The 26,936-nt window shown below is 43.6% G+C and overlaps 1 protein-coding gene across 1 annotated transcript in view; it reads right to left on the reverse strand.

Annotated features, from left to right (window-relative positions):
- Cwh43 (cell wall biogenesis 43 C-terminal homolog) overlaps window positions 1-26,936 on the reverse strand; it is a 49,146-nt gene that overhangs the window by 14,687 nt on the left and 7,523 nt on the right. The window contains exons 5-13 of the mRNA XM_038315427.1: window positions 24,263-24,464; window positions 22,576-22,664; window positions 20,281-20,538; window positions 18,238-18,363; window positions 14,976-15,055; window positions 10,455-10,560; window positions 8,796-8,931; window positions 7,380-7,529; window positions 4,195-4,339 (exon numbers count right to left, since the gene is read on the reverse strand). Of these exons, the coding sequence (XP_038171355.1) occupies window positions 4,195-4,339; window positions 7,380-7,529; window positions 8,796-8,931; window positions 10,455-10,560; window positions 14,976-15,055; window positions 18,238-18,363; window positions 20,281-20,538; window positions 22,576-22,664; window positions 24,263-24,464 (1,292 nt within the window). The remainder of the gene's footprint in view (window positions 1-4,194; window positions 4,340-7,379; window positions 7,530-8,795; window positions 8,932-10,454; window positions 10,561-14,975; window positions 15,056-18,237; window positions 18,364-20,280; window positions 20,539-22,575; window positions 22,665-24,262; window positions 24,465-26,936) is intronic.

A 26,936-nucleotide genomic window follows, 5' to 3' on the forward strand; every position in this document is an offset into this window, starting at 1 on the left:
ATATTACTAAAAAATGTGGCACAATTTATGATTTTTATTTGCTACATTATGGGCACCTGGATGTTAATCTTAATTACTGTTTATATTATACACGTCATTTGTACACAAAAGAAAATATAAATAAATATTAGGAATTGGGTTTAAAATTTTTAATAACTATAAAAAGCCAATAAATACAAGAAGTAGTGTTCTGTTTGCCTTGGGAAAGAGATTAATAATTTAGTCATTTAGCTGTAGATACCAGAACTAACCAGCTATGAATTTGTTTAGATGTTATTTTACTTCATTTCATTTTATATGATGCTGTAAAATTTTAAGACTAGAGAATTTAATTACTTATTTCTTAAAGAGAAAAATCTGTTCATCCAAGCATATATGATTTTAATTCCTCTATACATCAACTAACTTGTAGAAAGTAATATCAGGGGGCTGGAGAGATGGCTCAGAGGTTAAGAGCATTGCCTGCTCTTCCAAAGGTCCTGAGTTCAATTCCCGGCAACCACATGGTGGCTCACAACCATCTGTGATGAGATCTGCTGCCCTCTTCTGGCCTGCAGACATACAGACAGAATATTGTATACATAATAAATAAATATTTTTTAAAAAGAAAGTAATATCAGCATCCATTACCAATCAAAGCAGCTTTTAACCATATATGGAAAGCCAGTAGAAGAGCTAATGTTTGCGCCCATGTCTCACACAAAGAACTGAAAACCCTGTGATTCCAACCCATAGGGTTTCCTTTGATTCCTCTGAGCTCTCTGGGCTCCTTCCTGAGTGAAGCACGATTAATAAAAACTCAGGGTCAGAAATTGGGGTTCAACCTGAAGATCCAAAAAGCAAAGCAACCAGTCACTGGCTCTTACCTCAACCTCAGTCTGAAATGGTGATCCCGCCTCCAAGAATCTCAGAATGAGACTGTGTGTTGAGAGCTGTTTCCTCCCATTTTACAATCTTCTCGAGGGCTGGGATTAAAGGCATGCACCACCATAAAGCATGCACCACCATAAAGCATGCACCACCTGAATTCTACGGCAACTAGTGTGGCTACTGGGATTAAAGGTGTGTGTTCCCATAACCTGGTCTGTGAGGCTGAGCAGTGGGGCTGTTTTACTCTCAGATCTTCAGGCGGTCTGAAATGCCACTACACCTGAGACTGGTGCCTTCTCTTCTCTCCCTCACCACCCCATAATATCTGTCAGTTGAATGTGATTAAACACATCTCCCAAGGCTTCTGGGATGGGAGCCTGGACTCCATTATGGCCATGTTGAGTTGTGGGAACTTAGTAGGTCAGGGCCTGGTAGAAAGTGGGCAAGTCATGGGCGCCTCCTTCAGAGGGGTTAAGGCTGGTCTCACAGAGACTAGAGCCAGTTGTCACAAAATGAGCTGCACTTGTCCCTCTCTTCCTGGGGCCATTTCCTCTGCCTATTATCCATTGTGTTATGATGCAGAGAGATTGCCTTCACCAGAGGCTGAACAGACAGAGCTTCATAACTGTATAATATCAGCCTCCAAACTACAAGGAAGGCGAATGTTGTCTTCACAAACTACCAGAACCAGGCATTCTGTAGTGGCACAAACCAAAGCAAGAGTGGCAGCTTTCTGTGGCCTCCTTCCGCACCTCTTGAATTCCTCAAGGAAGGTCACTCATGCCTGTGGCCTGAAGGATTGCCAGTACACTTGATCCTTATCTCTAATCCTGGTTAAACTCCAGGACCCAAGGTCTATATATCCTCTTGTCCTTTGAACATCTCCACTAGGCCATGCACATGCCTCAAACTCAGCCCAAAGCTGAGTTCATCCCCTTTGCAATCCTGTTTTTCTTCATGTCTTCTCTACAATAAATATCACCATCACAGCCAAAGTAAAGAATACATTGACTCTACTTCTGCCTACTTCATGAATACAGAGACGGACATATCTCCCAATGTTACCCTTCTTCCAAAGAGCTATCTCTCTGTGTAGCTCTCTCTCTCTCTCTCTCTCTCTCTCTCTATATATATATATATATATATATATATATGTATATGTATATGTATATATATATATTCATTAAGATGTGTTGTGGGAAATGCTCTTGTAAACAGTAAAGATTTGTCACTCATACTAGTTTAATAAAACATTGATTGGCCAGTAGCCAGGCAGGAAGTATAGGCAGGGTAACCATACTAAGAGAATTCTGGGAGGAGGAAAAGGAGAGTCAGTCACCAGCCAGATGCAGAGGAATCAAGATGAGAATACCTAACTGATAAAAGGTACCAAGCCACATGGCTAACATAGACAAGAATTAAGGGCTAATTTAAGTTGTAAGAGCTAATTAATAATAAGCCTGAGCTAATAGGCCAAACAGTTTATAATTAATATAAGCCTCTGTGTGTTTTTTTGGGACTGAATGACTGCAGGACCAGGCAGGACAGAAACTTCTGTCTATAAAGATGAATTTCTCTACATCTGGTGTTCTATACAGTGAAGTATGACCATATAAAAACATAAGAGTCACCTTCATGGAGTTTAAATTTATACACTCAGTCTCTTCTTTAGCTCTTTTTCTATAGTCCCAAATAGAACATGGATATTGTTTTACATGATTGGACCATAGGAGTGGAAACCATGATAGTGGAGACCATAGTATGGGGGTGAGAGGTGGCACCCAGCAACAAAAGCCATGGCAGCAGAGGTCTGATCGAGTAAAATCACGTTAGAGGAATTTTAACTCCAGACAACACAAAGTGAGTGTCCCACCAGTGCTGATACTCCACCAAGACTTCTGTAGCAGGAAACATGCTTCTCTCTCATTCTTACCACTAGCATTTGAGTTTTTATCACCTGCCAAAACCCTTATTACTCCATGTCTCTACCGCCTCGCCAATGCTACATTCTAAGGATAGAGTAGTAAAATTAGCCACTTCTCTACAGACACCTCCAGACATGAGGTGCCAAACAAAACAAAAAGGTCAGAGATCTCTACTGAGTCTAATCAAGCACAGCAATTGTGTCCTTACTATAAACTAATGTGTGTCATATTCTGGTGCGTGGAGCAGTCTCCTGTGTGTTTGGTTTGTGCATTGTTTTCTGACCACTTGATTCTGTCAGGGTACAGTGAAGAACCAAAGTGTTTTAGACCTGGAAATACATGATAAGGCTCTGTGTGACCTGGAAGTCACTCTTTCTGATATCCTATTCCGGCTTTTACTCGCAGCCTTGGAACTAACTTTCACAGTGTGCTGGATTTTATTTTCTCAGTACAGGGTCTGTGGTATTCTTACTGATGTCTTTGACACTCCTCGGGTCAAGGAGTGGGGCTTGTGTTCCTTCAGATCGCTGTGTAAGAATTATGATCAAAGCAGAAGTGACACTGTGCCATGTGGGAGCTCAAGACCTAGAGGACAACACAGGCTCTCCCCTTGTTTACTCTGGAGCCCAGCCACCATGAAGAGAGGAAGTCCAGTTAGCACGGGAGTAGGAGCCATACTCCAGAGCCAAAGCCTTGCTTATCAATCCTTCACACAGGAAATCCTGCAGTACCCAGGAACAGCTCACTGGCCCTGCATGAAGCACAACCAGGGTGTTCTCACTGAGCCCTTCCACAGTGTAAACCAGTGAGCAAAGCAGCAGGATGTGCAGTGCAATAAGCACACAAAATAATAATAATAGTAGTAGTAGTAGTAATAATAATAATAATAATAATAATAATAATAATAATAATAATAAGAAGAAGAAGAAGAAGAAGAAGAAGAAGAAGAAGAAGAAGAAGAAGAAGAAGAAGAAGAAGAAGAAGAATATATTAAGTCGTTAGGGTGCTGGGAAAGTGGCTCAGCTGGAAAAGTGCCTGCCACACAAACCAGGCTTCAGATCCCCAGCACACATACACAAATCTGCACACAGTTGGTGCATGCTTGTCATTCTAGCCCCGGGAAAACACACAAGCAGATTCCAGGGTCTATTCCTGAGCTCCAGGTTCAGTGAGTGACCCTGGAGTGTGCTGGATTTTATTTTCTAAGGGCAATCACAGTAACATCTCACTGGGCCTGTGGTGTTCCTACTGATGTCTTAGAATACTGTGACCTCCAATGGCACACACACACACACACACACACACACACACACAATTTGGGGGGTTGGATTTTTCAAGCATATAGGAATAAAGAAGCATTTAAGTTAGCGCAGCAGAAACCGTATTAAAACTGTGTCACCTTCACGTTGCCATGCTCCGTGAGCTGCAGGTAATCTCTGGAACCAGGTTCTGACGTGATGTAGCCCAGAAAAATTACTTGGTTCGAGCAATTTTTCAGTAGTTTTGAAACTGCAATAGCTTGTAGTTTCCTGTCAAGGTCATCTCTAAAAAAAGAAAGAAAGAAAGAAAACATGAAAAATGAGCCTCTTTATTATATATATAAAAACAATTTTTTTAAAGAGCAGGTAGCCAAACCCCCCACCAAATATCCTCAATCAAGTTACAACAGCAGAGAAATTTCTGTTGGGAAAAGGTCTGAATTTTTACAATGAACAGGACATAGATCAGCACTTCAAACTAGGCTTGACACACTATTGACTAAGAAAAAAGCTTTTCTTCAGAAACCACTGAGTCAAGTGGATTTAAACATTAATATCTCTGCTGGGGCTGACGAGACAGCCCAGCACATAGGAGGACCTGTTGTTGCTGCAGAGGCACAGGATTTGGTTCCCACCATCCACATCAGCCAGCTCCCAACCGCCTCTGACTTAGTCAGAGTCGAGACATGTGTCACCCTCTTCTGGCTTCCTCGGGCACTCACGCTTTTGCGTATGTCCCCACTCACAGATAAAACAAATCCTTAAGCTTCTAGTTCAAATACAGAATGGGTTCAGGTTTTCTTCACTATTAATAATTCACAGCAGGGTAAAGATGAAGCTCATCAAGGAAGAGCATTTTCCTCATGTGCACGCAGGCTCTGAGCTTACTCTCCAGCATTGCAAGGAAGAATCAATGCACAAGTGAAAGAGGAAAGGGTGGCGGCGACGTGAGACCTGGTCGACAGGACCACAGCTAAAGAACTAATAATTGGGGCTGGAGAGATGGCTCAGAGGTTAAGAGCGTTGCCTGCTCTTCCAAAGGTCCTGAGTTCAATTCCAGCAACCACGTGGTGGCTCACAACCATCTGTAATGAGGTCTGGTACCCTCTTCTGGCCTACAGACATACACACAGACAGAATATTGTGTACATAATTAATAAATACATTTTTTTAAAAAGAGAACTAATAACCGCCACGAGCTGGCATTGTGGGTTTTTTGTTGTTGTTGTTATTTCTTCCTTTTGGTTGTTGTTTTGTTTTGTTGGTTGTTTTTTTTTTTTGTTTTTCGAGACAGGGTTTCTCTGCAGCTTTTTTAGAGCCTGTCCTGGAACTAGCTCTTGTAGACCAGGCTGGCCTCGAACTCACAGAGATCCGCCTGCCTCTGCCTCCCGAGTGCTGGGATTAAAGGCGTGCGCCACTACCGCCCGGCTTGTTTTGTTGGTTTTGAGACAGGGCTTTTTTTCTGTAACTCTGACCATTCTGGAACTCGCTCCATAGACCAGGCTGACATTGAACTCAGGGAGAGTTGTAACCTTCACAGAACAGCCCTGGCTTATGTAACTCACACTGTTACTTTTTTTAAAAAAAAAAAAGATTTATTTATTTATTTATTTATTTATTTATTATGTATACAGTGTTCCATCTGTATGTCTACCTGCAGGCCAGAAGAGGGCATCAGATCTCATTACAGATGGCTGTGAGCCACCATGTGGTTGCTGGGAATTGAACTCAGGACCTTTGGAAGAGCAGTCAGTGCTCTTAACCTCGGGGCCATCTCTCCAGACCCCTGACACTGTTACTTTGACTGAACATTTTCTGAATGTCTCCTCTGCTCTTTTGCCCAAATACTGGCTGAGCGTCTTGCTATTAATATACTAATTACTGTAGGCATGAAACAGACAGGTAGACAAGGACATTAAGCTTTTGAGGTGTCTACTGTCTCAGAGAAAAGCAATATTTGTTTGACCTGCCAGGAAAATAGAGGCATCCCAGGAGTTTCAGACAACGTGAATTTAATATAGGGAATTGGTTCCTCAAGTGATGAGAAGCCAGTCAGGGACCAGTGATGCAGAGGTCGGCAGCAATGAGACCCTATCACTAGCTCTGCAGCAGAGGAGGGACAGGCAGAGGTGACACTACAGAGTCAGTCAGAAAGGGTCCTCCATGATGGAACTGGGGCCATCCAGGAAGGAACTGCAGCCACAGAGGAGACTCGGCTGCCGCCAGAGACACCAGAAAAAGCACAGAGCAATGGTGAGCAATATCCTGGCTTCTTCCTTTTCTTGTCTTCCCAACTTGTACCTCTCATTGGCTAAATCTGCCTAGAAAATAGAAGGCAAAGGACATTGGGAAATATGTATATGAAATGTGTATATGAAATGAAATATATATATATATATATATATATATATATATATATATATATACTCCATGTATAGTCACAGATAGGAGCAAGTAACAAATCTGTAAGTAAACAAGTCCATCCATCCCTTCCTTCCTTCCTTCTCCCCCCCCCCCACCCAAAACAGGGTTTCTCTGTTGAGCCCTTGTTGTCCTGGGACTCACTCTGTAGACCAGGCTGGCCTCAAACTCAGAAATCTACCTGTTTTTGCCTCATGAGTGCTAGGACTAAAGGCGTGCGCTGCTGCCATTACCACCCAGCAGCATTTCCATGGAAGGATAACTGATGTGTGTTAGAGGGGCCGAGCAATATGTGGGGCGATCACCAGAATCCGAGAATGTGGAGCAATCCTACTAAAGGAGCCTGGAAGACAGGACCTAGCGGAGTGAGTATGTGTGGATATCAGTGTTGCCTGTCAGCTGTTTCTGAAAACATGAGAAAAGAAAGGAATGTCACTTAGAGCCCTCAGCTCCCAACAGCGTGGCTGTTTGTGCCAATAACCCTGTAAGGACAGGGGTGTCTTTTTCCTGCACTCTGATTTAATGTGCACTTCCAAGCACTTATGACCTCTGACTTGGTTCTGACATCTTCCTGTTGTGTGACCCTGACTGTCACATCACCTAACCTCTGTCCACCTCATGTGTAAAATGAGGCCACCATGGCCCTTTACCTATGCAGCTCGAGGACTAAACACAGTCACACATGTATGGAGAAGCTACTACACACGCGGCAGTCATGTCTTGCACGGCCATCTCTACGGACTGTCTGCATCTCAAGTGCATGTACAACCAGCAACGTGGAGAAAATAATCTAACGTTTCTTAAAAGGAGTAGAAAGTCAGAATGTTACATTAAAACGTCAAGGTAATATTGTAATAATGCTTCCTGTCATTTCTACAATATTAAGTAAACCAAAGAAACCCACTCGTGATTCCCAAAATGTGTCACCACAAAGTCCACCAGTTTGTTGGAGACGTTAACAGTCAGAGTTATGGCTGGTGCAATCTCGCCCTCTGGCGATGGAAGAAGGTGATGCTCCGATCTCACAATTGGGTACCGGGACAGTGCCATAATCCTGTAGGAGAAAGAAAACAGAGCAGCCTATCATGAGATGAGACGAAGGAAATGCACTAAGAAGTCATGTCACGTGACTGGCATCCACTGAGGAGCACTCGGAGCAGGAATTTGGCAGACGTCTATGGAAGTTGGCTTGATAGTTCATTGCCTCTTCCGATTTAGCCTGTCTGGCCGTGTCTGTAATCACAATACCAAGTTGGTAAACGTCATGAAGACAGGAAAAAGGCAGCCTTGGCAGGATGAAAAGGCCATTTTACTCGTTACTGTAATATCCCACGCCGCTACCCGCCCACTCTCTCTTGGGAGCTGGTTTTCTTCATATGTAGTACATAGCACGATCTCAGACAGATGGTTGTTGATTTCTTTGTGGAACTGTTTATAGCTGTTCTTCAGTGTCCGCAGAGGACCGACTCCATGATGTCCACAAACAGAGAAATGTCAAATGGTTAAGTGTCTTACGTAAAATCATGTCTCACTTACATATAATCTCTACGTATCTTCCTGAGTGTGTCCAACCACCTCTTGGTTATTTATAGCATGTAATTTAATGCCTCCACATCCGTTCATTCCCACATATTAAGTGTAGTACTTAATGGGTGGCAAATTCAAGGCTTACTTTTTGGGGAACTTTCTGCTTTTTGAAGACTTTATTATCTTTTCAGTGTGTGTGTATGTGTGTGTGTGTGTGTGTGTGCTCATGCACATATATGTGTGTGGGTGCACCTGTCTGTGCTCACAGAGGCCAAAAGAGGGAGGCAGATCCCACAGGCCGGAGCTCTGGTATTTGCAGAGATGCCTAGCTTGCTACGTGTGTGCTGGGATCTGAATTGAGGTCCTGATAATTGTGCAGCAAGTGCTCTTAAACTGGAGCCATCTCTCTAGCCCCGCTCTTTGGAACATTCTAGAATTTCTCAAATATTTTCAGTTTCCTATTGTTGGAATCCAGGCGTGAAGAAGCGAATGTGGAAGGCCACTGTGTTCTGGCCATCTGCACTAGAGTACAAGCTACCTGAGAATATCAGACAAGCCCGGCACTGGGACCCCCCCCCGCCCCCAGCCTTGAGGGGCTGGCCTAGGTGAAGACCCAGTGACCTCCAGCCCCGGGAAGCCACTATGAACATTCATGACAATGTGTAGTGTCAGCATCTCCCTCCCAAATGCATCACAGAGTGGCAATCACAGGACAGTATCAACTTCCCATCCCAAGCCGCTGCTCCCTACCCTTCAGGACTCTGCTCAGCATTAATCCCCAAGGTCTGCTCACCCCCAAGTGTGATCTCTGGTGCTTGGCCCAAAGTCCGTATAGAAGCCCAGCTTCTCCCCCAGCCACATGGTTAGGTCGTTGTTCCCCATAAATGGCTTAGAAGCATCGCTCTCCAAAATGGTAATAAAGTCTGCACCTGTTTGGGGAAGGGGGCGGAAGGCAGACAGTGAAGCAGTGGCAACAGGAAAAAGCAAAAAACTACAAGGGATTGCTATTGTTTTGTTTTGTTAAGGCAAGGGCTCATTTGTCAGTTGGGCCTGGCCTCGAACTCATGATCCTCCTACCTTTCAAGCGCCGGGATTATGGATGCAGACCACCACACCCGACAGAACGTTAGTCTTGACCCTCGCCTTCACTCATAAACCCCCAAGTACATAATTCCTTCTGAGTCATTAGAGGAGTATGACTTGAACCTGTGCTGGATACTTAAAATGTAACTAAAGCATGGGGCATCTTAAGGAAGAGGGGAGTATGACTTTTCCACATTTAAAAAAAAAATATTCTTGACACTTTTTCCAGAAGCACAAATAATCTTCATAGCTTTCATAAATTCCAAGCTTGTGTTCAGAAACAACAGACTAGTGCACATGAGCCATTTATGTTTTTTGAGACAGAGTCTTCATAGGTCAGGCTAGCCTCTAAATGTAGCTGAGTACGACCTTGAACTTCTGTCCTCCTGTCTCTACCTTCAGAGTGCTGAGGATACCGGTATGAACCACCATGCCTAGTTTAGGCAGTGGTGGGAACTGAACCCAGGGCTTTGTGTATAGGAGGCAAGCACTCTACCCACTGGGCTACATCTTCACTCCCACGATGGTATTTTAGTCCAAGGCAAACAGCTCCACAGTATTGGTATAAAAATGAGTTTGCCAGCTTTTCTTAGACTCTGACATGGAGTGCCTGAGCCTTCTAAACAAGACTAAAGGCCCTGTGCTCACGAAGGCACTCAGACACTTCTCGGGAGCTGGGCTTAGCATGAGCGATAACCAGACCCATTCAGCCCTTTGCTATCATGCTACACACTCCAAATCCCCACGCACTTCGGGGTGCTTCCTAACAACAACAACAACAACAAACTCCTCAAGGGCACAGAGACAAATAAGATTGACCCTGGGGCTTTTTGAAAACATTTTTTTAAAAATTTGTTTTATGTGCTCCAGCATTTTGCCAGCATGCACGCCTGTCTGAGGACGTCGGATCTCCTGCAGCTGGAGTTGCAAACAGTTATGAGACGGCCATGTGGATGCTGGAAATTGAAGCTGGGTCCTCTGGAAGAGCAGTCAGTGCTTCTAACCACTAAGCTGCCTCTCCAGACCCTGGAAACGATTTTCACCACTTTACATTAGACTCTTTCTGCCTGTGATCGAATAGTTTCCCGGTCCTCGGGAGGTGAGAGATACCAGCAGGAACATCTCTAACAACAAGAGTGTGGGATGAGTCTCCTGCAGGTCCGCAGTAGGACAGGCTGTTCCGGATCAACGAGTTAATTGCTCCACGAGACAGGTGCGGCGCAGAGTGTAGACCTGAGCTGGCCACGAAGCCAAGCCTCTCCAGGAACTTAGAGCACACACAGCAATCCTAAGACTCAGCAACTTGGCAAGAAAAAAAAGGGACAACAGTGGTTTCTCAAAACCTGGAGCCAATTCCAGAAAGACTCACCCGTCTGCGTGAGCAGCTGAGCGGACCTCTCTAGACTCGACCATCCCTCGTTGTCATAGCCGAACCGAAAAGGCCAGATGGCAGCGGAGACCACATTTGCTGGTGCCTGAGGAATTGTAGAAGTGATAACTTTGCGTAACTATGGACAACAGAAGTTTCGGGGGGGGGGGGGGTCCCAGCTCTCTCTACCTCTCCCTTATCAAAGTTCACATTGCAGCAAAGGAAATCCCACTGACATTTTCCCAAATCTAATTCATAAAAATCAAATGTTTATCCTGTGGTTCTTCCAAAGTAAATCTGTGAATTTCTAGCTTAAACTTGGCAGTTCAGAAAAGAAGCCACCTAGCTATCTATACAAGAAAAAGAATAAATGTGTTGTTACATAAAATAGAACACTACCTACTCCGGATAAATTAATCCCCCATAGGAAAAATAATAAACAAATGAAGTTATATACATACAAGAGAACCCTACAGAAATTGGCCTACACAGTTCCGTGTGAATGAATCTCAAAAAGATGACTTTATGTTTCAAAAATGTTGAAGTAAGCTGTAAGCGATTTAGCTGTAATTAAAAACACAGACACAACAATATTGTCTAGGAGTCTATCATATGATGGAGTAACAATGTGAAGAAATGCAAGAAAATTGATTTTTTAAAAACCCCTTGGGATGGAGAGATGGCTCAGCAGTTAAAAATGTAGACTGTTCTTGCAGAGGACCTGACTTCAAGTCCTAGCACCCACATCCTTTGGCTCACAACTGCCTGGGGATTCTATCTCTCTGGTCTGAAAAGGCATTTTACCCAACCGCACATATTTGCATGCAGGGACACACACATCACATAATTAAAAATAAGATAAATCTTTAAACAAACAAGCAAAATCCTTCTTAATGTTTTGGCTTAAATGCCAAGTGTCCCCACGAGACTCATGTGCTCAAACGCTTGGACCCCAGACAGTGGTGCAGTTCCGGGAGGTGGTGAGGCATTTTGGGCGTGTAGCCTCACTGACAGGTGAAGAGTTGCAAGGGCAGGGCTTGTGGGTTTATGTTCCCAGAGAAGCCCAGATGTAGCAGGTCACCAGGCAAGCTCCCACACCACATAGAGAAACCCAGCCACTATGCCTCCCATGCTCTGAACCTGGGAGCTGAAATGAATCCTTCTCCCAGCAATGAGAAGAGTAATCAACACCTTCAGGAAAAGAACCTGCGATCCCAGCACTTGGCAGAGGCAGGAGTATCTCTGTGAGTTCCAGGATCGCCAAGGTAAATAGACAGAGCCATCAAATGTGTGTGTGTGTGCGCGCGCACACACACGTACGCACACACGCTTTAAGTCTTTCCCCTTCTCTGTAATTCTCCACTCAACAATTCTCTTTCTTGGAGCGCTGAAAAAGCTGCCTATAACTTTTATTTTTAGTACAACAACCATTTTCACATCTTATATTTCTTGATCCTTCACAGATAGCTCACTGTGGTTGGTGAAACCCTGTGTGATGAGGCCGTCCCCAGCCTCTCCAACTGTCATCCTCCACTCCACAACACCTCAGCCTGCAGGTCCCTCTGATGCATCCCAGGCACGCTACGCTGGCTCTCGCTCAGTCCTTTATACACCTTCTCTTCAGCTGAGTCATAGCTGAATCACATCTAACTGGCTTTTTATCAACTTTCAAGTCTCATCTCAAATGCCAGAGAAGTTTCCGGAGCCACCCAGACTCTAGTCCTCCGTACCACACAGTCTTACTTCTTAAAATGCCACCTGGCCTCCAGCCTGAGTCTTTCTTCATTTGTTTGCCTGAATACCATCCTTATTTAGAACGTAAAGTGGGGAGGAGCAGAGATCTTGTCCAGCTTCCCCATATACCTCTGGCACCAAGCATAGTAAGAGGCAGTCTATGAACGCTTGCCAAATGAGTAAGTGAATGAATGAGCAAGCAGTAAATCAAATTCAAACAACTGCTTTGAAAAGAATTTGTGGCTGATGTCAGGCATCCTCTTCATATGGAGAATACATTGTAACAATGATAACTAACAGAAAAAGCATCAGAAGGTGCCTGTATTTGGTGGCTTATTATTATCTACTGAATAAGAAATTTGGTTACCCAGTGTGGCCTGGGTTTGGTCTCTAGCACTGCTTGGGGATGAGAAGAAGGAAGGGAGAGGAGAGAAAGAGGGGAGGGAAAAAGAGAAAGGTGAGGGAGAAGAGAAGAGAGGAGAGGAGAGGAGAGGAGAGGAGAGGAGAGGAGAGGAGAGGAGAGGAGAGGAGAGGAGAGGAGAGGAGAGGAAGGAAAGAAGGAGGGGAAGGGAAAGGAGCAATAGGAGAGAAGAAAGGAAAGGAGTGGAGAGGGGAAGGAAGAAGGGGAGAGAGAAGGAAAAAAGGGGAGAGGAGAAGAGAGGAGGGCAGAGAAGAAGGAGGGCAGGGGAGAGGAGTAGTGAAGGGAGAGGAGAAGAAAGGAGAAGGAGGCGAGAAGAGAGGGAGAACCAGAGAAACATGGACCACAGTCTCCTTCCTCAATACAGTTTTATATTTAATATAAAAACACTTTTCCTGGTAGTACAAATTACTAGACTTCAGCAATAGCCCTCAAATTCTATTTTATCTCAAACTGTAACTCTGGCTGCACTATGAAATACAATTATCTTTTTACCAGAGCAGATGGAAAACACAGTATTGCAATGACTTATCCTGGCTTCTGTCTTTTTCTGGAAGAGTAGAGAACATCTAAGCATTTAAAATTACAAAATCAGCCGGGCAGTGGTGGCGCACGCCTTTAATCCCAGCACTCGGGAGGCAGAGGCAGGTGGATCTCTGTGAGTTTGAGGCCAGCCTGGTCTACAAGAGCTAGTTCCAGGACAGGCTCTAAAAAAGCTGCAGAGAAACCCTGTCTCGAAAAACCAAAAAAAGAAAAAAGAAAAAAAATTACAAAATCAAAGGACAATAAAACATCCACAGAATACAAGACATACATAATTTACAAAATCAAGATTTGTTGCTCAGATTTTCCTTGAATCAAAGACTCTCATATCCACATCTTCTGCAATCTCCATTAAATACAAAACACTCTCTTCTTTTATAATTTAGTATTAAATCATGAATGGAAAAGTAACTCTACATATCAAACTCATGAGTAAGTTGCCATTATTACCAGGGTCTGCATTGACTCAGAATTCAACTTCCTAAATCATTCCATTGTGTGATCAGCTTAAAAGGGATGGGACCCAGGGTCTTAAAGTCATCGCACCCAGGCCTACCATTATGTCAAAACAGTGATAAACAGACAGCAACAGAAACAGTGGAGTGAAGGCCCAGCCTACACAATGGGGAAGGTCTTTGTCAGCTATACATCCTGACAGAGGATTAGTATCTATAATACACAAAGAACTCAAAACTATTTAAACAACCAAAATCCAAATTCTCCAGCAATAACAGGGTGAGTGAAGCAACTAAATCATTTTCTTCAAAAGAATAAATGTAAATGGCTAATAAATATAATTTATAAAAAAAAACATTAAACATCTTTGGCCAGCAGGAAAACACAAATGAAAGCTACATTGTGAGGATGACAACTGTCCAGAAAATAGACGACAACAAATGTGGAGAATGGCAAAGCCTTTGGGTACTTCACATCCACTGTGGAAGTCAGCACAGAGGCTCCTCAAACACTAAAACCATGGGGCTGCTAAGAACACTTATTGTTCTAACAGAGGACCTGGGTTTGATTCCCAGTCCCCACATGTAGGTTCACAACTATCTATAACTCCAGTTCCAGGGGATTTGAAGTCATCTTCTGACCTCTGTGAGCACCAAGCACACACATGGTGCACATACATATATAAACACAAAATACATACACAAAATTAAAGTACATACATCCCACAGCAACAGCTAAACCAAAAGCACTATAAAATCAGGCTATCCCACTCCTGGACAGCTACCTAAAGTTAAGGAGTCTGGGGAACACACCACAGAGATACTTTGCTACAGTACTCCCAATAGCCAATATTTGAAGTCAACCAAGATGCCAGTCAGTAGAGAAAACACAGTGCAAATGCACAAATATGCAGCGGAGGTTCTGCTGAGCCACAGGGAAGACTGCAATGGTGTCATTTGCATGAAAATGGCTGCAAGCAGAGATCATCCTGTTAAGTGAACAAAGCTAGGCTCAGAACAACAAAAGTCACATGCTGTCTCTCATATCCATAATTTAAATATATCTATATAACATAGATGCAGAAGGTGGGGCTATGTGGGAGAAGAAGTTATCTAAAAGAAAAGACAGGAAGACGAAAATAAGTAATGGGAGTGAATATGTACATGATAAATAATTTCACTTCATCTACTAGGGGACAAATTTAACAAAAAGGAAAAAAGAGTAGAAAAGGGAGGGCCAGGTACCAAAACACTGTCAAGTAAATGTTCAAAACAGAATAGTGTGTCTGTCTGTGTGTGTGCATGTCTGTTTGTATATATGTAAACACACACATAAAGTAAAACTTTATCTAACAAATGTTAATTACTTACCCCTTGGCCTAATTTCCTCTCATAAGTTTTGTGCCGTAGTCCTAATCCTAACAACCCCACACCAACAAGCAGCCACAAAACTAAACAAAAAGAAAAAAAGAATCATTAAAAAGAAACTAAAACATTTAAATAGCTTTTTCAAAATTTTATCTACTGACCAAGAAGTATGTGAGGGACATGTGTACATCATCCGTACTTTAAAACCAGGCATGTGAAGGATATTCCCTGTGAACATTCCAAAAGCAACGAAAAATAAAGTACAAAATATACAAGAAAAGGTATTTTTGCAGGCACAAAACATCAGGAAAAGATGTCCTGAAGAAACAGCACATGAAGACCTTAGATGTTAGAAATCTAAGAATCGAAGTATGGAGTGAGCATGCCTAGTGTGCTCAGAAACAGGAGAGAAAGCAAAAGTATGACTGGGGGGATGTAAGGCTAAAAACCAAATAATCAGGGAAGTCATAAAGAAATAAATCAGATTGTTAGCAATAAAAATAGAGGGGCAGAGTGACGGACAGGCAGCTAAAAGCACTGGGCCCGGGTTTATTCACAGCACATGGCAGCTTACAACTGTCTTTTATTCCAGTTCCAGGGGACCTGACAGCCTCTTCTGGCTTCTATGTGCCCCAGGCATGATATGGTACACAGACATACATGCTGTCAGACTCATAAAATAAAATAAAGTGTTTAAACTAGAAATAAAAATATATAATTTAATAAGTGAGAGATAGTTCAATGGGCAAGATACAGACCAGATCAGACAGAGCTTAAAGGAGAATTAATGCAAAGGGTGACACAGAGGTGGGGCCAGCAAAATGGCTCAACAGGGGGAGGCAAATGCTGCCAAGACTGAGGGTCTGAGTTTGATCCCCAGTGCCAACCTGACGGAACAAGAGAACAGACTCTCTTCAGCTTTCCTCTGACCTCATACACATGCCTTGCCCCCCACATACTCACTGAATAAACAAACAAACAAATATTTTTAATTTTTTAAGAAAATTAAACAGAGGCAGGAAAAAATAAAAGCACTTAAGAACAAAAATCACGGAAGGGCCAACATAACCAAATTGGCATCTAAAAAGATGGAGGAAAGAGAGTGAGAAAGCAGCTGAGCAAAACAATGTTGAGGACGTCCCAGTACTGAGAAACTCAGACTCTTCGGAGGGGAAGACCAAAGACTCCCTAAGGGGGAGGACAAACTCCAGCTCCAGGGGCATCACAGTGAAGCCGTGACTGCCAAACACATTGAGAAAAATTTCGATTTAATACGATCCTCCCAGGCTATGATGAGACATATATGACAGATTTTACATAACGGTGTGACTCTTCGGGACACAGCATTCAGAAATATTTTGAGGGAATATTTTAATATATAGTTTCAATTGTTGCCTCTTTTTACAATAATATTTTCTCCTTTGGTAATGTTTAAAAGTTTAAGAGTACAAACCAGTGTTCGTGTATCTTTGTAGCCTACATAACAGTCACCAATTAGTGCATTATACATTCACTAAATATTTATATGTGATCCAGTTCATTTAAAATGAGTCAGACATTAGGTGACAAGCTTATTTCATAACAAGTGAGTCTATAGTTTACTGACACACTAATGTTAACATGTTTAATCTTCCAAAGCAAGGAAGAAGGATAGAATATATGGTCTCAACTATCAGAAAAAAAAAATCTTTGAAATTCTACTTGATAAATTTTCTATATTAGAAGTAAAATAAAAAGCATATAGGATATTTATGTTTGAAATGCCACAATATCAGGGGTTTGCTTAAATGTATTTCTATAGTTGTGATTTTTCTCTGGGCTGCCAACCAGCTCCCAAATAACGACGTGGAGACTTCTTATTAATTATGAATGCTCAACCTTAGCTTAGGCTTGTCCCACTAGTTATTTTAACTTAATTTAACCTGTGGAATATTCCTTTACACTGGGTGAATATATGTCGCTGCGATTGGTTTAATAAAGAAGCTGACTGGCCAATAGTTGACAAGGATAAGATTAGGAAGAGCCAAACTGAGAATGTTGGGATGAAGATTGTGTCCTAAAGAAAAACAAGAGCAAGAAGAACAAGAGGAAACACATGAATAAAATACCACACTTGCATTCCACTCTGCCCCTCATTTTGATGTCCCATTTTACATCGCTCTGCGTGGCCCATGTCTAAGGCTCGTTTTGACTCCAGTTCATGCCCTATCCTGAATGCTTGCTTGGCTTGCTTGGAAGAGTCAGGAGTCGTGAGCAGACGCAGAGAGAAACAAGATGGGCATGCTATACTGAGTAAAGACACCAAGCCACACGGCAAAGCACAGATAAGAAATATGGATCAATTTAGGTTGTAAGAGCTAGCTTGTAACAAGCCTAATCTATTGGCCAAGCATTAATAAGAAATAGTAAGTCTCTGTGTCAGTTATTTGGGAACTGATAGGAAGAAAGAAAAGTCTGCTCACATTAACCTGTTTCTATTCTTCTACATTTTGCCTTGAGACTTTTTTTCCTTTTTTCATTCTGTAGGTCCTACTTTCCTGTTTCCTCCTTGTCTGGCTGGCTGGTCAATGGCATCTCCTTGCCATCTCCTCCTCTTTTTTCGCTGAGCCTAAATTCCTCCCCCTACTCACTCTCCCTGCATGGAAGTTCCACCTATACCTCCTCCCTCGCTATCGGTCAATCAGGTTTTCATTAGACCAAATATGTACCTTGGACAGGCAAGGTAAAACAGCAACACACCTTTACATAATTAAAAAAATATTCCACAACACAAACAAATGCCATACATCTTTACATAGTTAAATAAACACAGCACATATCTACATAGTTAAACAAATATTCTGCAACATGTTTCAACAAACCCAAAAGGCAGGAAGGAAACAAACACAACTGGCAGCAAAATAAAGAGTTGTTGTAGCCAAGTGAAGGGCACAGCAGGCTTCGTGGTACTCTTGAATCTCATGTTGGAAAATATACACAACATGAGACAGGCATGGTGGCACATGCCTTTAATCCCAACCCAGGGGAGGCAGAGATAGAATTATCTCTGTGAGTTCAGGAATATCTCTGTGAATTCATGGCCAGCCTGGTCTACAGAGAGAGTTCCAGGACCGCCGGGGCAACAGAGAGAAACCATGACTTGAAAAATAAACAGATAAACAGAAGACCCTCTGTCTCAAAAAGAAAAGAAGAAAGAAAGAAAACAAAAGTAAAGAAAAAATTTTATACATCAAACTTTTTTAAAGGCAAGTAAAACTATACTTACTAAGTTTCATGTATTTTTCACTCCTTCTCAAAAGTACTTTAGAACTATTTTTTGTTTGAAGAAGAAAGTCAAGGTTTTTCTTAGGTCCAAACAGCATATTCAATCCAATAATTACCATTATGGTCCCTGTTGAAAGAGAAAAAAAGAGGGATGGGGCATAACTCAGTGGCAAAGTGCATGCCTAGCACTCATGAGGCATTAGATTCAATACCCAGTATTGTAAAAGATAATGCCCTCTAAAAACAATGGTGAGATTGAGGCTGGAAAGATGGCTCAGTGGTTATGAGCACTGACTGCTTTTGCAGAAAATAACATGGAGAAATCTAGCTGGTACTCAACTAGAAGCTTAGAACTACAACAACAACCTGCCTACAAGCTACGCCCACTGGTTCAATAGTGGCATGGATGTTATGGAAGTAACCAACTCCTGTTTGTTTGTTTTTCTTTTTAAAAAAAAAAACCTGATTTAGGCCCACTCAATAAAATGAAACTCATGAGTGACACTGTTACTGGGGTCAAGAACCTAGAACTAGACCGATCATGGGCCCTAGGGGAAACCCCCTGCTATTATTCTGCTAAATGGCCACAGCAATAAAACGACTCCTCGTGACATACTGGCACATCCATAGGGCAGTAGCTCACTCAACCCTCATCATAGAAGCATCTTCTTGCAGAAGATGTTAACTAACATAGAGACCCCACAATCTGACAATGTACAGAGAATGAGAGGCTACACAGTGCTCAGTCCTAAAAGGGATGTCTTTATCCCAACTTTCCCCTCAAGGCCCAGGACTATGCAGAAGAGGAGGCAGAAATAGTGTAAGAGGATGGCTCCAAGGAAACCTCATTTTTAGACTCAACAGGGCTGGTGGATGTATGAACTCACAAAGACCGTGAGAGCATGCGTAAGACCTGGCACAGGTTCAAGCCAGACAGAATTCCCACAGTCAGGCAGTGGTGTCTCTCCTGGAATTGCTCAAAGACTGAACTTACAGGATATTTAAGGCCCCCTCCTTGGGAGCAGCAGTGTGATCCCCTCCACCCCGAGATCAGCCAGGAGAGCTTTGCTCATTAAACCTGGACTTTTAATTCGGCTTGATTTAGCTTATTGCATCAGCAGAGAAAACCACTACCAGGGATTTCAAAATACGTGTCAGGTAGGGAGGTAGGGGAAGATCTTGGAAGAGTTGGGGAAGGGAAAAAATGTGATCAAAATCTATTGTATGAAATTTCCAAAGATCCAATAAAGACATTTTGTAGAGAGCTGCCCAACATTGCCTGGTTACTATGTCACTCCTCTTATTAAAGACGGTTCTCATTCGTGTGACTCTGAAACAAAGCCCAGTTTCACAGGTCTATGAGCGAGGAGAATGAACTAGCAAAGCCCATCATTCACAGTGCTCCAAAGAAACAAAGCCAGGGACAGCACGGCTCTTACTTTCTCTCCCGTCCTCCACCAGGCAGCACCCTGAGCAAGCTGGAGTGAGAAAAAAGCAGGACACCGGAGAGAGCAGAGCCCGAGAGAGCAGACCCACCTGAAAGAAACCACAAGAATTACCAAGTTTGCAAAGCCAGGCACCTGCAGAGAAAATGTGGGAAACTGGGCACAAGTTCCACCCATAATCAAGAAACTATTTGCAAACTGATATCTGCCGGGAGAGGGGAAAATCCGTTTTCCTCAATAGAGTGGCACTGGGTATATCAGTGCTACAGTAAGGGCCAACACACATCAGACTCTATATTTTTTTGTGGATTGTTTGTTACTTGGTTTGTTTTAATAAAGAAAAAGAAGGTGAAGTTGGGTGGGTAGAGAAGTGGGAAAGGATTTGGGAGTAGTTGGGGTCATGGCTCCATGTTCCTCTAAGGGGGTGAAAGTCCCAGCCAAGATGGGAAATAGGGAATTCTCAGAGATCCTGTTTCACTTCACAGTGAGTCTTCCAGAACAGCCTGTCCTGACAGAGGTAGAGCTCAAGGGATAGGCAGGTGAATGTCTTCAGGAACTTGGGTCAGTTTCTTTAACAGGATCTGTTGACATGGACTCACCCAAAAGCACATCCGATCTTTCTCTAGCGTAGACACCTCCAGGAACAAACTTGAAAGCTGTGCACCAGGCACAGAAAAATATTTCTAAAAGATAAGTGATCATGCCTGTGGTCATGGTTTCCCCAGGGTTTGTCCCGGAGTTCACAAGGTGTCCAAGTACTTGAGGCCACACGGACCCCGTGAAGACTGCCAGCACGCATCCAGAAACAGCTGCTGCCCACGTACGCAGGTAAAGGAGACCCATGGCCGAAGCTGCTCCTGTTTGTAAGAGACAGGAAAAAAGAAAAAATAGGATGAGAGAGGCAAGAGAACAGCAGAGCTCATGGCATGACCAGTTCTTAGAGGGTGAGAGCTGGAAAGAACCTCAGGAGACCACGGGTTGATGCTCAACTCCCAAGCAAACCAAAGTGCAGCAGCTGAACGTGGCTTGTTCCCAGCCACAGCCTGGAACTAGCACTCCTAGAAGTAGACAGTGCAGCAAATCTCAGGTCAATGCTTGTTCTTTGGGAAGGGGGGGGGGTAATCCCCTGTGGCATCAATGGCCCCCTGAGACACAGGCACCATCTGCACCAATTGGAGGAAGAGCCTCCCTGTGAACAACCCTCTCCAGCAACACCAACAGACCCTATAGGTACATACACGACCCATACCAGTTGAAAGAACAGACCCATAGGCACAAGTAATAACCACACTAGCCAGAAGAACTGGACAATACACTAGATCTAGGCACCCAAACCCCCACAAACAAACAGTTGAGACAACCTTACTCAACCTGACAACCAGCCAATCACCAGAACCCCTGGCCATTCAGGACAAAAGACATTAAACAAAACAGACAATAAAGGAACAAAAGACCCATCCAACAAGGACATCACAAGAATCAACATCTGCACCTATAATTACCACAAACTCAGACGGTAGATGGTAGTGCAAGAAAAATTCAACAACATAAAGAGCAATGTGGTACCACCAGAACCTAGTGGTTCTACAACAGCAAGACCTGAGCATCCCAGCACATATGAAGCAGAAGAACACGAGCTTAAAAATAACTTTATGAAGATGATAGAGGCCCTTAAAGAGGGAATAAAAAATTCTCCTAAAGAAATCGAGGAAAAGACAAACAAAAAAATGGAAGAAATAAATAAATTCCTTAAAAATAATCAAGAAAGTCAAATAAAAAGCAACCAAGCAGGTAAAGTTAACAGTTCAAGACATGAAAATTGAAATAGAGGTAATAAAGGAAACACAAACCAAGGGAATTCTGGAAATGAAAAATCTGGGTAAATGAACAAGAACTAAAGATCCGAGCATAACCAACAGAATGCAAGAGATGGAAGACAGAAACTCAGGCGTTGAAGATACAATAGAGGAAACAGATTCATCGGTCAAATAAAATGTTAAATCCAACAAAATCTTAACACAAAACATCTAGGAAATCTGGGACACAATGAAAAGACCAAACCTAAGAATAACAGGGATAGAAGGAGAAGAATACCAGCTCAAAGGCACAGAAAATGTCTTCAACAAAAATCATAGAAGAAAACTTTCCCAACCTAAAGAAGGATATGTCTAAGAAGATTCAAGAAGCTTACAGAATGCCAAATAGACTGGATCCAAAAAAGAAAAAGAAAAAGATAAAACAAGTCCCCTCTCCACATAATAAGCAAAACACTAAACATACATAACAATGAAAGAATATTAAGAACTGCAAAGGAAAAAGGGGAGGGGGTTGGGGTGGGCATTGCAGTAGCTAGCCTTACCATCTTCATGGTAATAGAAATTGAAATTATGTGTAAAATTAGAAATACATTCATTAAATATAACCATCCAGATACAAGACAGCAGAAAACATAGGGTCCATGTGGTTTCTAGAACATTTCTGCTAAGGTGCTTTCTAAGGAATTATTGCCCATTGAAGTGCTGTCTGGAAGTATATGCACTGACTTCTCCAACCACACAGACCCAAGAGAGGACATGACTAAGATCCCAGAGACAGATTCACTGCTGGAGCAACTCTATACTATGTGCACTGGTTTTCCAGAGTCTTCCAGATGGGGACTGTGCATTCTACCTGATCCATGGCAGGCAGTTACTTAACCAATGTTGAGCCAATGTTGACCTTAAGTAACTAAGGTCATGTACCTTTCCTCCCAATTCCTGTAAAATCAGCCTTGGTCCATCCATATTAGGCCTTACACAGACATATATATATATATATATATATATATTAGCATTCTTCAAGACCCTTCACGATTAGGGGCAATGGCAATGAGACTTCAGGCCAGCTCTACATACCTGTCGCCCACCAGGCTAGCCCAGCGTCACAAAGCCTTGACGAACCTGAAAGCATCAATCCACTAGCCAATCCCAGCAGAACCACACCTCTGTAAATAAATGAAAATAAAAGGCAAAATCAATACATCAATCAGGCATAGATCAGAAATCTATCTACTACTTCTGGCTACATCCATTCATATCACACAGTGGATACGAAGCAGTGGTGAGAATGAGAGCCGCTGGGAACCAGTGCACAGAACACTCAAGGAGAACTGATGGGGAGGCTCGGTGAAGGGTACGTGCCGAGAGTATGGGAGGGGTTAATGTGCAGTGCCGAAAATAAAATGAACAAAATAGAGCGTTGAAGTAGCAAACAGTCTAACCCCGGTAGCCTCTCATGGTCAGTGCAGACACAGTGAATTCCCGGCTCTTAAGTTACAGCTCATAGCAGCCACTTGAGATTTCATACGACTCTGCCAAGGACCAAAGGAAGAGTCACTGGCGATGTTTCTTGTGGAATTTTCCTTTTTCTTTCTTTATTCTCTCTCAGTATTGCTTTTATCTAGTGTCTTCCTAAAATAAGTGACGGCTCGACAGTCTTATTTATTTTTAACTACCACAAGCTATTTCATTGTTTTGTTATTTTTATAAAACCCTTAGGGACTGGAGAGACGGCTCAGCAGTTAAGAGCACTGACTGCTCTTCCAGAGGACCCAGTTTCAATTCCCAGCACCCACAGGGCAGCTCACAACTGTCTATAACTCCTGTTCCAGGGGATCTGACAACCTCACACCAATGCACATAAAATAAGTTAAATAAATCATAAAAATTAAAAAAAAACTTAACAGCAGAAGAATTTAAAGTGGGCTGGAAAGATGTCTGAGCAGTTAAGAACACTTGTCATTCTTGCAGAGGTCCTGGGCTTGGTTCCTGTCACCCACATGGTGGCTCATGGACATCTGTAAGGGCCGTTGCAGATCTGCAGATCTGACATCCTCTTCTGGCCTCTGCCAGCATCAGGCACCCACACATGGCACAGATGAACATGCAGGTAAAGCACTCATATACATTTAAAAGTAACAGCCGGGTGGTGGTGGCGCACGCCTTTAATCCCAGCACTCGGGAGGCAGAGGCAGGCGGATCTCTGTGAGTTCGAGACCAGCCTGGTCTACAAGAGCTAGCTCCAGGACAGGCTCTAAAGCTGCAGAGAAACCCTGTCTCGAAAAACCAAAAAAAAAAAAAAAAAAGTAACAATAACTGAAGTAAACATCAGTGGGAAATCCATTAGCAATGGGAGCTACAATATAGCATTGCTTAAGTAGCTGGAATCCAAGCTCAAACCCGGCACTTGCTACACACCAGGCACTGTTTTAAGACTGTCACCCATGGTGGTGCTCACTCAGTCCTCTTAAGTTTATACCATTCTGTCCATCTGCAAAGGAGAACATAGGGAAGAGTCTTGGCTCTCCCAGTGACGCTGAAATCTATACCAACACACACGCAATGCTGTCATCAGAGGGGCTGGGGCTGAGAAGAATGACTAGCAGATGCCATGTCCACAGACAAGGGATTCCCCATGCTTCCCATGCAGGAATGTGGGGCCACTCTATACAGCTCTCAATTTCCCCTCAACTTTCCCATGATTCTCTAGTGCAGAGCAGACACCCTTCTGGCTCCTCCCCATAGCTAACAGAGCTGAACTCACCCAAATGGGTTAGGATCGGGCCCTGGATGAGGGTGACCACTGACTGCCCATCTGGAAACAATAGAGACCTCTCCAAAGATCCAGTGAGTGAGGAACGTGAGGCTCCCAAAGGCAGCACCTGGCAACAGCCAGCTATGTCGAGAAGCCAAGCCCTTGGTGACTTCGCTGGGCTTCTTTCCCTCAGAGGTACTGTAGGAACCATCTAGAAATTAAAAAAAAAAAAAGGAAATAGGGAAATAATAAGGGTAAAGAGTGTGTGGTTTCTGTTTTTACTCGACTCTCTGTGGCTGGAAATAGTTCATGGCTTCAAGAACTTTATAGAGGAGAGGGGATGTTATATCTCTAAGAAGTTGAATGTGCCAGAGCTATCTGATGGGAGGGATCATTTCTGGCTAGCTATGGGGTGCTGGGAGGAAAGCAGGTAGAACTCACAGGCAAAACTTTCATGTAGAAAGCTGCTAAATTCATGTGAAGGAAACAGAGAAATATGGGCGGGAAAAAGAGAATGTTGTCTCGAGAGAATAAGCATTACCCATCTTGAAGGCAACATCCTAGCACCAAAGGCTGCTTTCTCATGATCGAGCAGGGTCTCCCGTGACCCCAGAGAAGCTAGGTAACAAGGAGAATCCTAAGAGAGACATTTAGGGATCCCCCTGGGAAGGGGAAATAGACAAGATCGTCTGATAAAATTGGGAGCACATGGGGGAGGGGAGTGGAAGGGAGAGGGAGGAGAGAAGGGGAGGGGAGAAACACACGAGGGAACGGGATGAGGATGGCTGAGATGGGGGAAGGACTGAAAGGGAGAGCAAGGAAAGTATCTTTGGTGCCTGTCCTAAAACAGGACTAGCTCTTGTAGACCAGGCTGGCCTCGAGCTCACAGAGATCCTCCTGTCTCTGCCTCCCCAGTGCTGGGATTAAAGGTGTGCACCACCACCACCTGGTGGAAAGAGATATCTTGATTGATGGACCATTATGGGGCTAGTGAGAAACCTGGCACTAGGAAATTTCCAGTAATCCACAAGAATGACCCCAATTAAGACCCTAAGCAATAGTGGAGAGGGTGCCTCTCGGATTACAGGGGAACTGGCTTTCCCCTGTAATCAGACTGATGACCACCTTAATTGTCATCACAGAACCTTCATCCAGCAACTGATGGAAATAGATGTAGAGATCCACAGGTAAACTCTGGGTTGAGCTCCCAGGATCCGGTCAAAGAGAGGGACTATGAGCAAAGGGGTCAAGACCATGATGGAGACACCCACAGAAACAGCTGAACTGGGCTAATGGAAGCTCACTGACTCCAACTGACAGCAGGGGAACCAGCATAGGACCAAACTAGGCCTCCTAAATGTGGGTGACAGTTGTGTGGCTGGGGCAGTCTATGGGGCCACTGGCAGTGGGACCAGGATTTATCCCTAGTACTTAAACTGGCTTTTTGGAGCCCATTCTCTTTGGATGGATACCTTGCTCAATCTAGATATAGGGGGAGGACCTTGGTCCTGCCTCAAAGTGATATGCCAGACTCTGTTGACTCCCCATGGGAAGCCTTACCCTTTCTGAGGAGTAGATTGAGGGTGGGGTGGGTGGAAGGTGAGGAGAGCAGGAAGAGAAAAAGTGGGAACTGGGATTGGTATGTAAAATGAGAAAAAGACTGTTTAAAAAAATAAATTAAAAAAAATAGTATCTCATCAAACACTCTAAGAAACCAGAATCCTGACTGAGTGCCGACGAGCCTCGGCTGTATGAGCCCCTTACACGATTCAGTTCATCTTTGCCAGTGTCTGAGGTCTGCAGTGTTACGATTCCCATTTCACAGGTTAGGATCCAAGCCCAGAGAGATCAACTAACTGGTTCAAGATCACACAGCCAGTAGAGAAACTGACAGTGGCTAAGGCAGTGTGCCTCCTTAACTAAGAGTCATGCTGGCGTGGTCCTGCGTGCTGTGTAACTAGAGACTCTCATCAAAGCCACTTCACACACTAAATTGAGGCTATGGGAGGAAGGATTGGCAGGAGAATGTCTTTGTACCCACACAAAGAGCCTACTAGAGAGATGCTTTGTGATTCCACGAAGGCTTCTATGGTCTGCCTCTGGGACTGGTGGCCTGATTTTGCTGAGAAGAAGAAAAGCCATTTTGACAGGAGAAAGGTCAGAGAAAAAAGTGGGCAGAAATCTATGAGGAGGGGTAGGGATGGGAGTGGGCGGTGGGGATGGAGAGAGGTCAAGGATCAAGCTGAGATCCAGAGAGAAGGGGTCACCCGAGCTGTGTTTATTGAATGAAAGACGGTCAGCTGGGGTATCTCCAGCCCCTAGGACCCAACACATCTTCAAACAGAAAGGCAAAGAACACGGGCTGTGTTCAGATACCAGAAGGGTCTGAGGTTTGGAAATAATGGCACAGGGCAGATGGGTGCTGAGAAAGGAGACTCCCATCCCAGACCAGGCAGAGAATGGAGAAGACGGAGGGGAACTGAGCTGAAGTACAGGATCTGCTCTAGTCCCCGATGGACACACGGGCACATCCCGCCCATGGTTCTCTCTTTATTTTCTGCCACCAGTGTATGCATTGCCAAGGAGCCAGGGCAATCTGCCTACATAACAGCCATAACAGCCCATCGTCTGTGTCCATTACTGCTCAACAAGAGGGAAAACTGACATGGGGCCACACTGCAGA

The sequence above is a fragment of the Arvicola amphibius genome, chromosome 1 (assembly GCF_903992535.2).
Source record: "Arvicola amphibius chromosome 1, mArvAmp1.2, whole genome shotgun sequence".
In the NCBI taxonomy this organism is placed as follows: Eukaryota; Metazoa; Chordata; class Mammalia; order Rodentia; family Cricetidae; genus Arvicola; species Arvicola amphibius.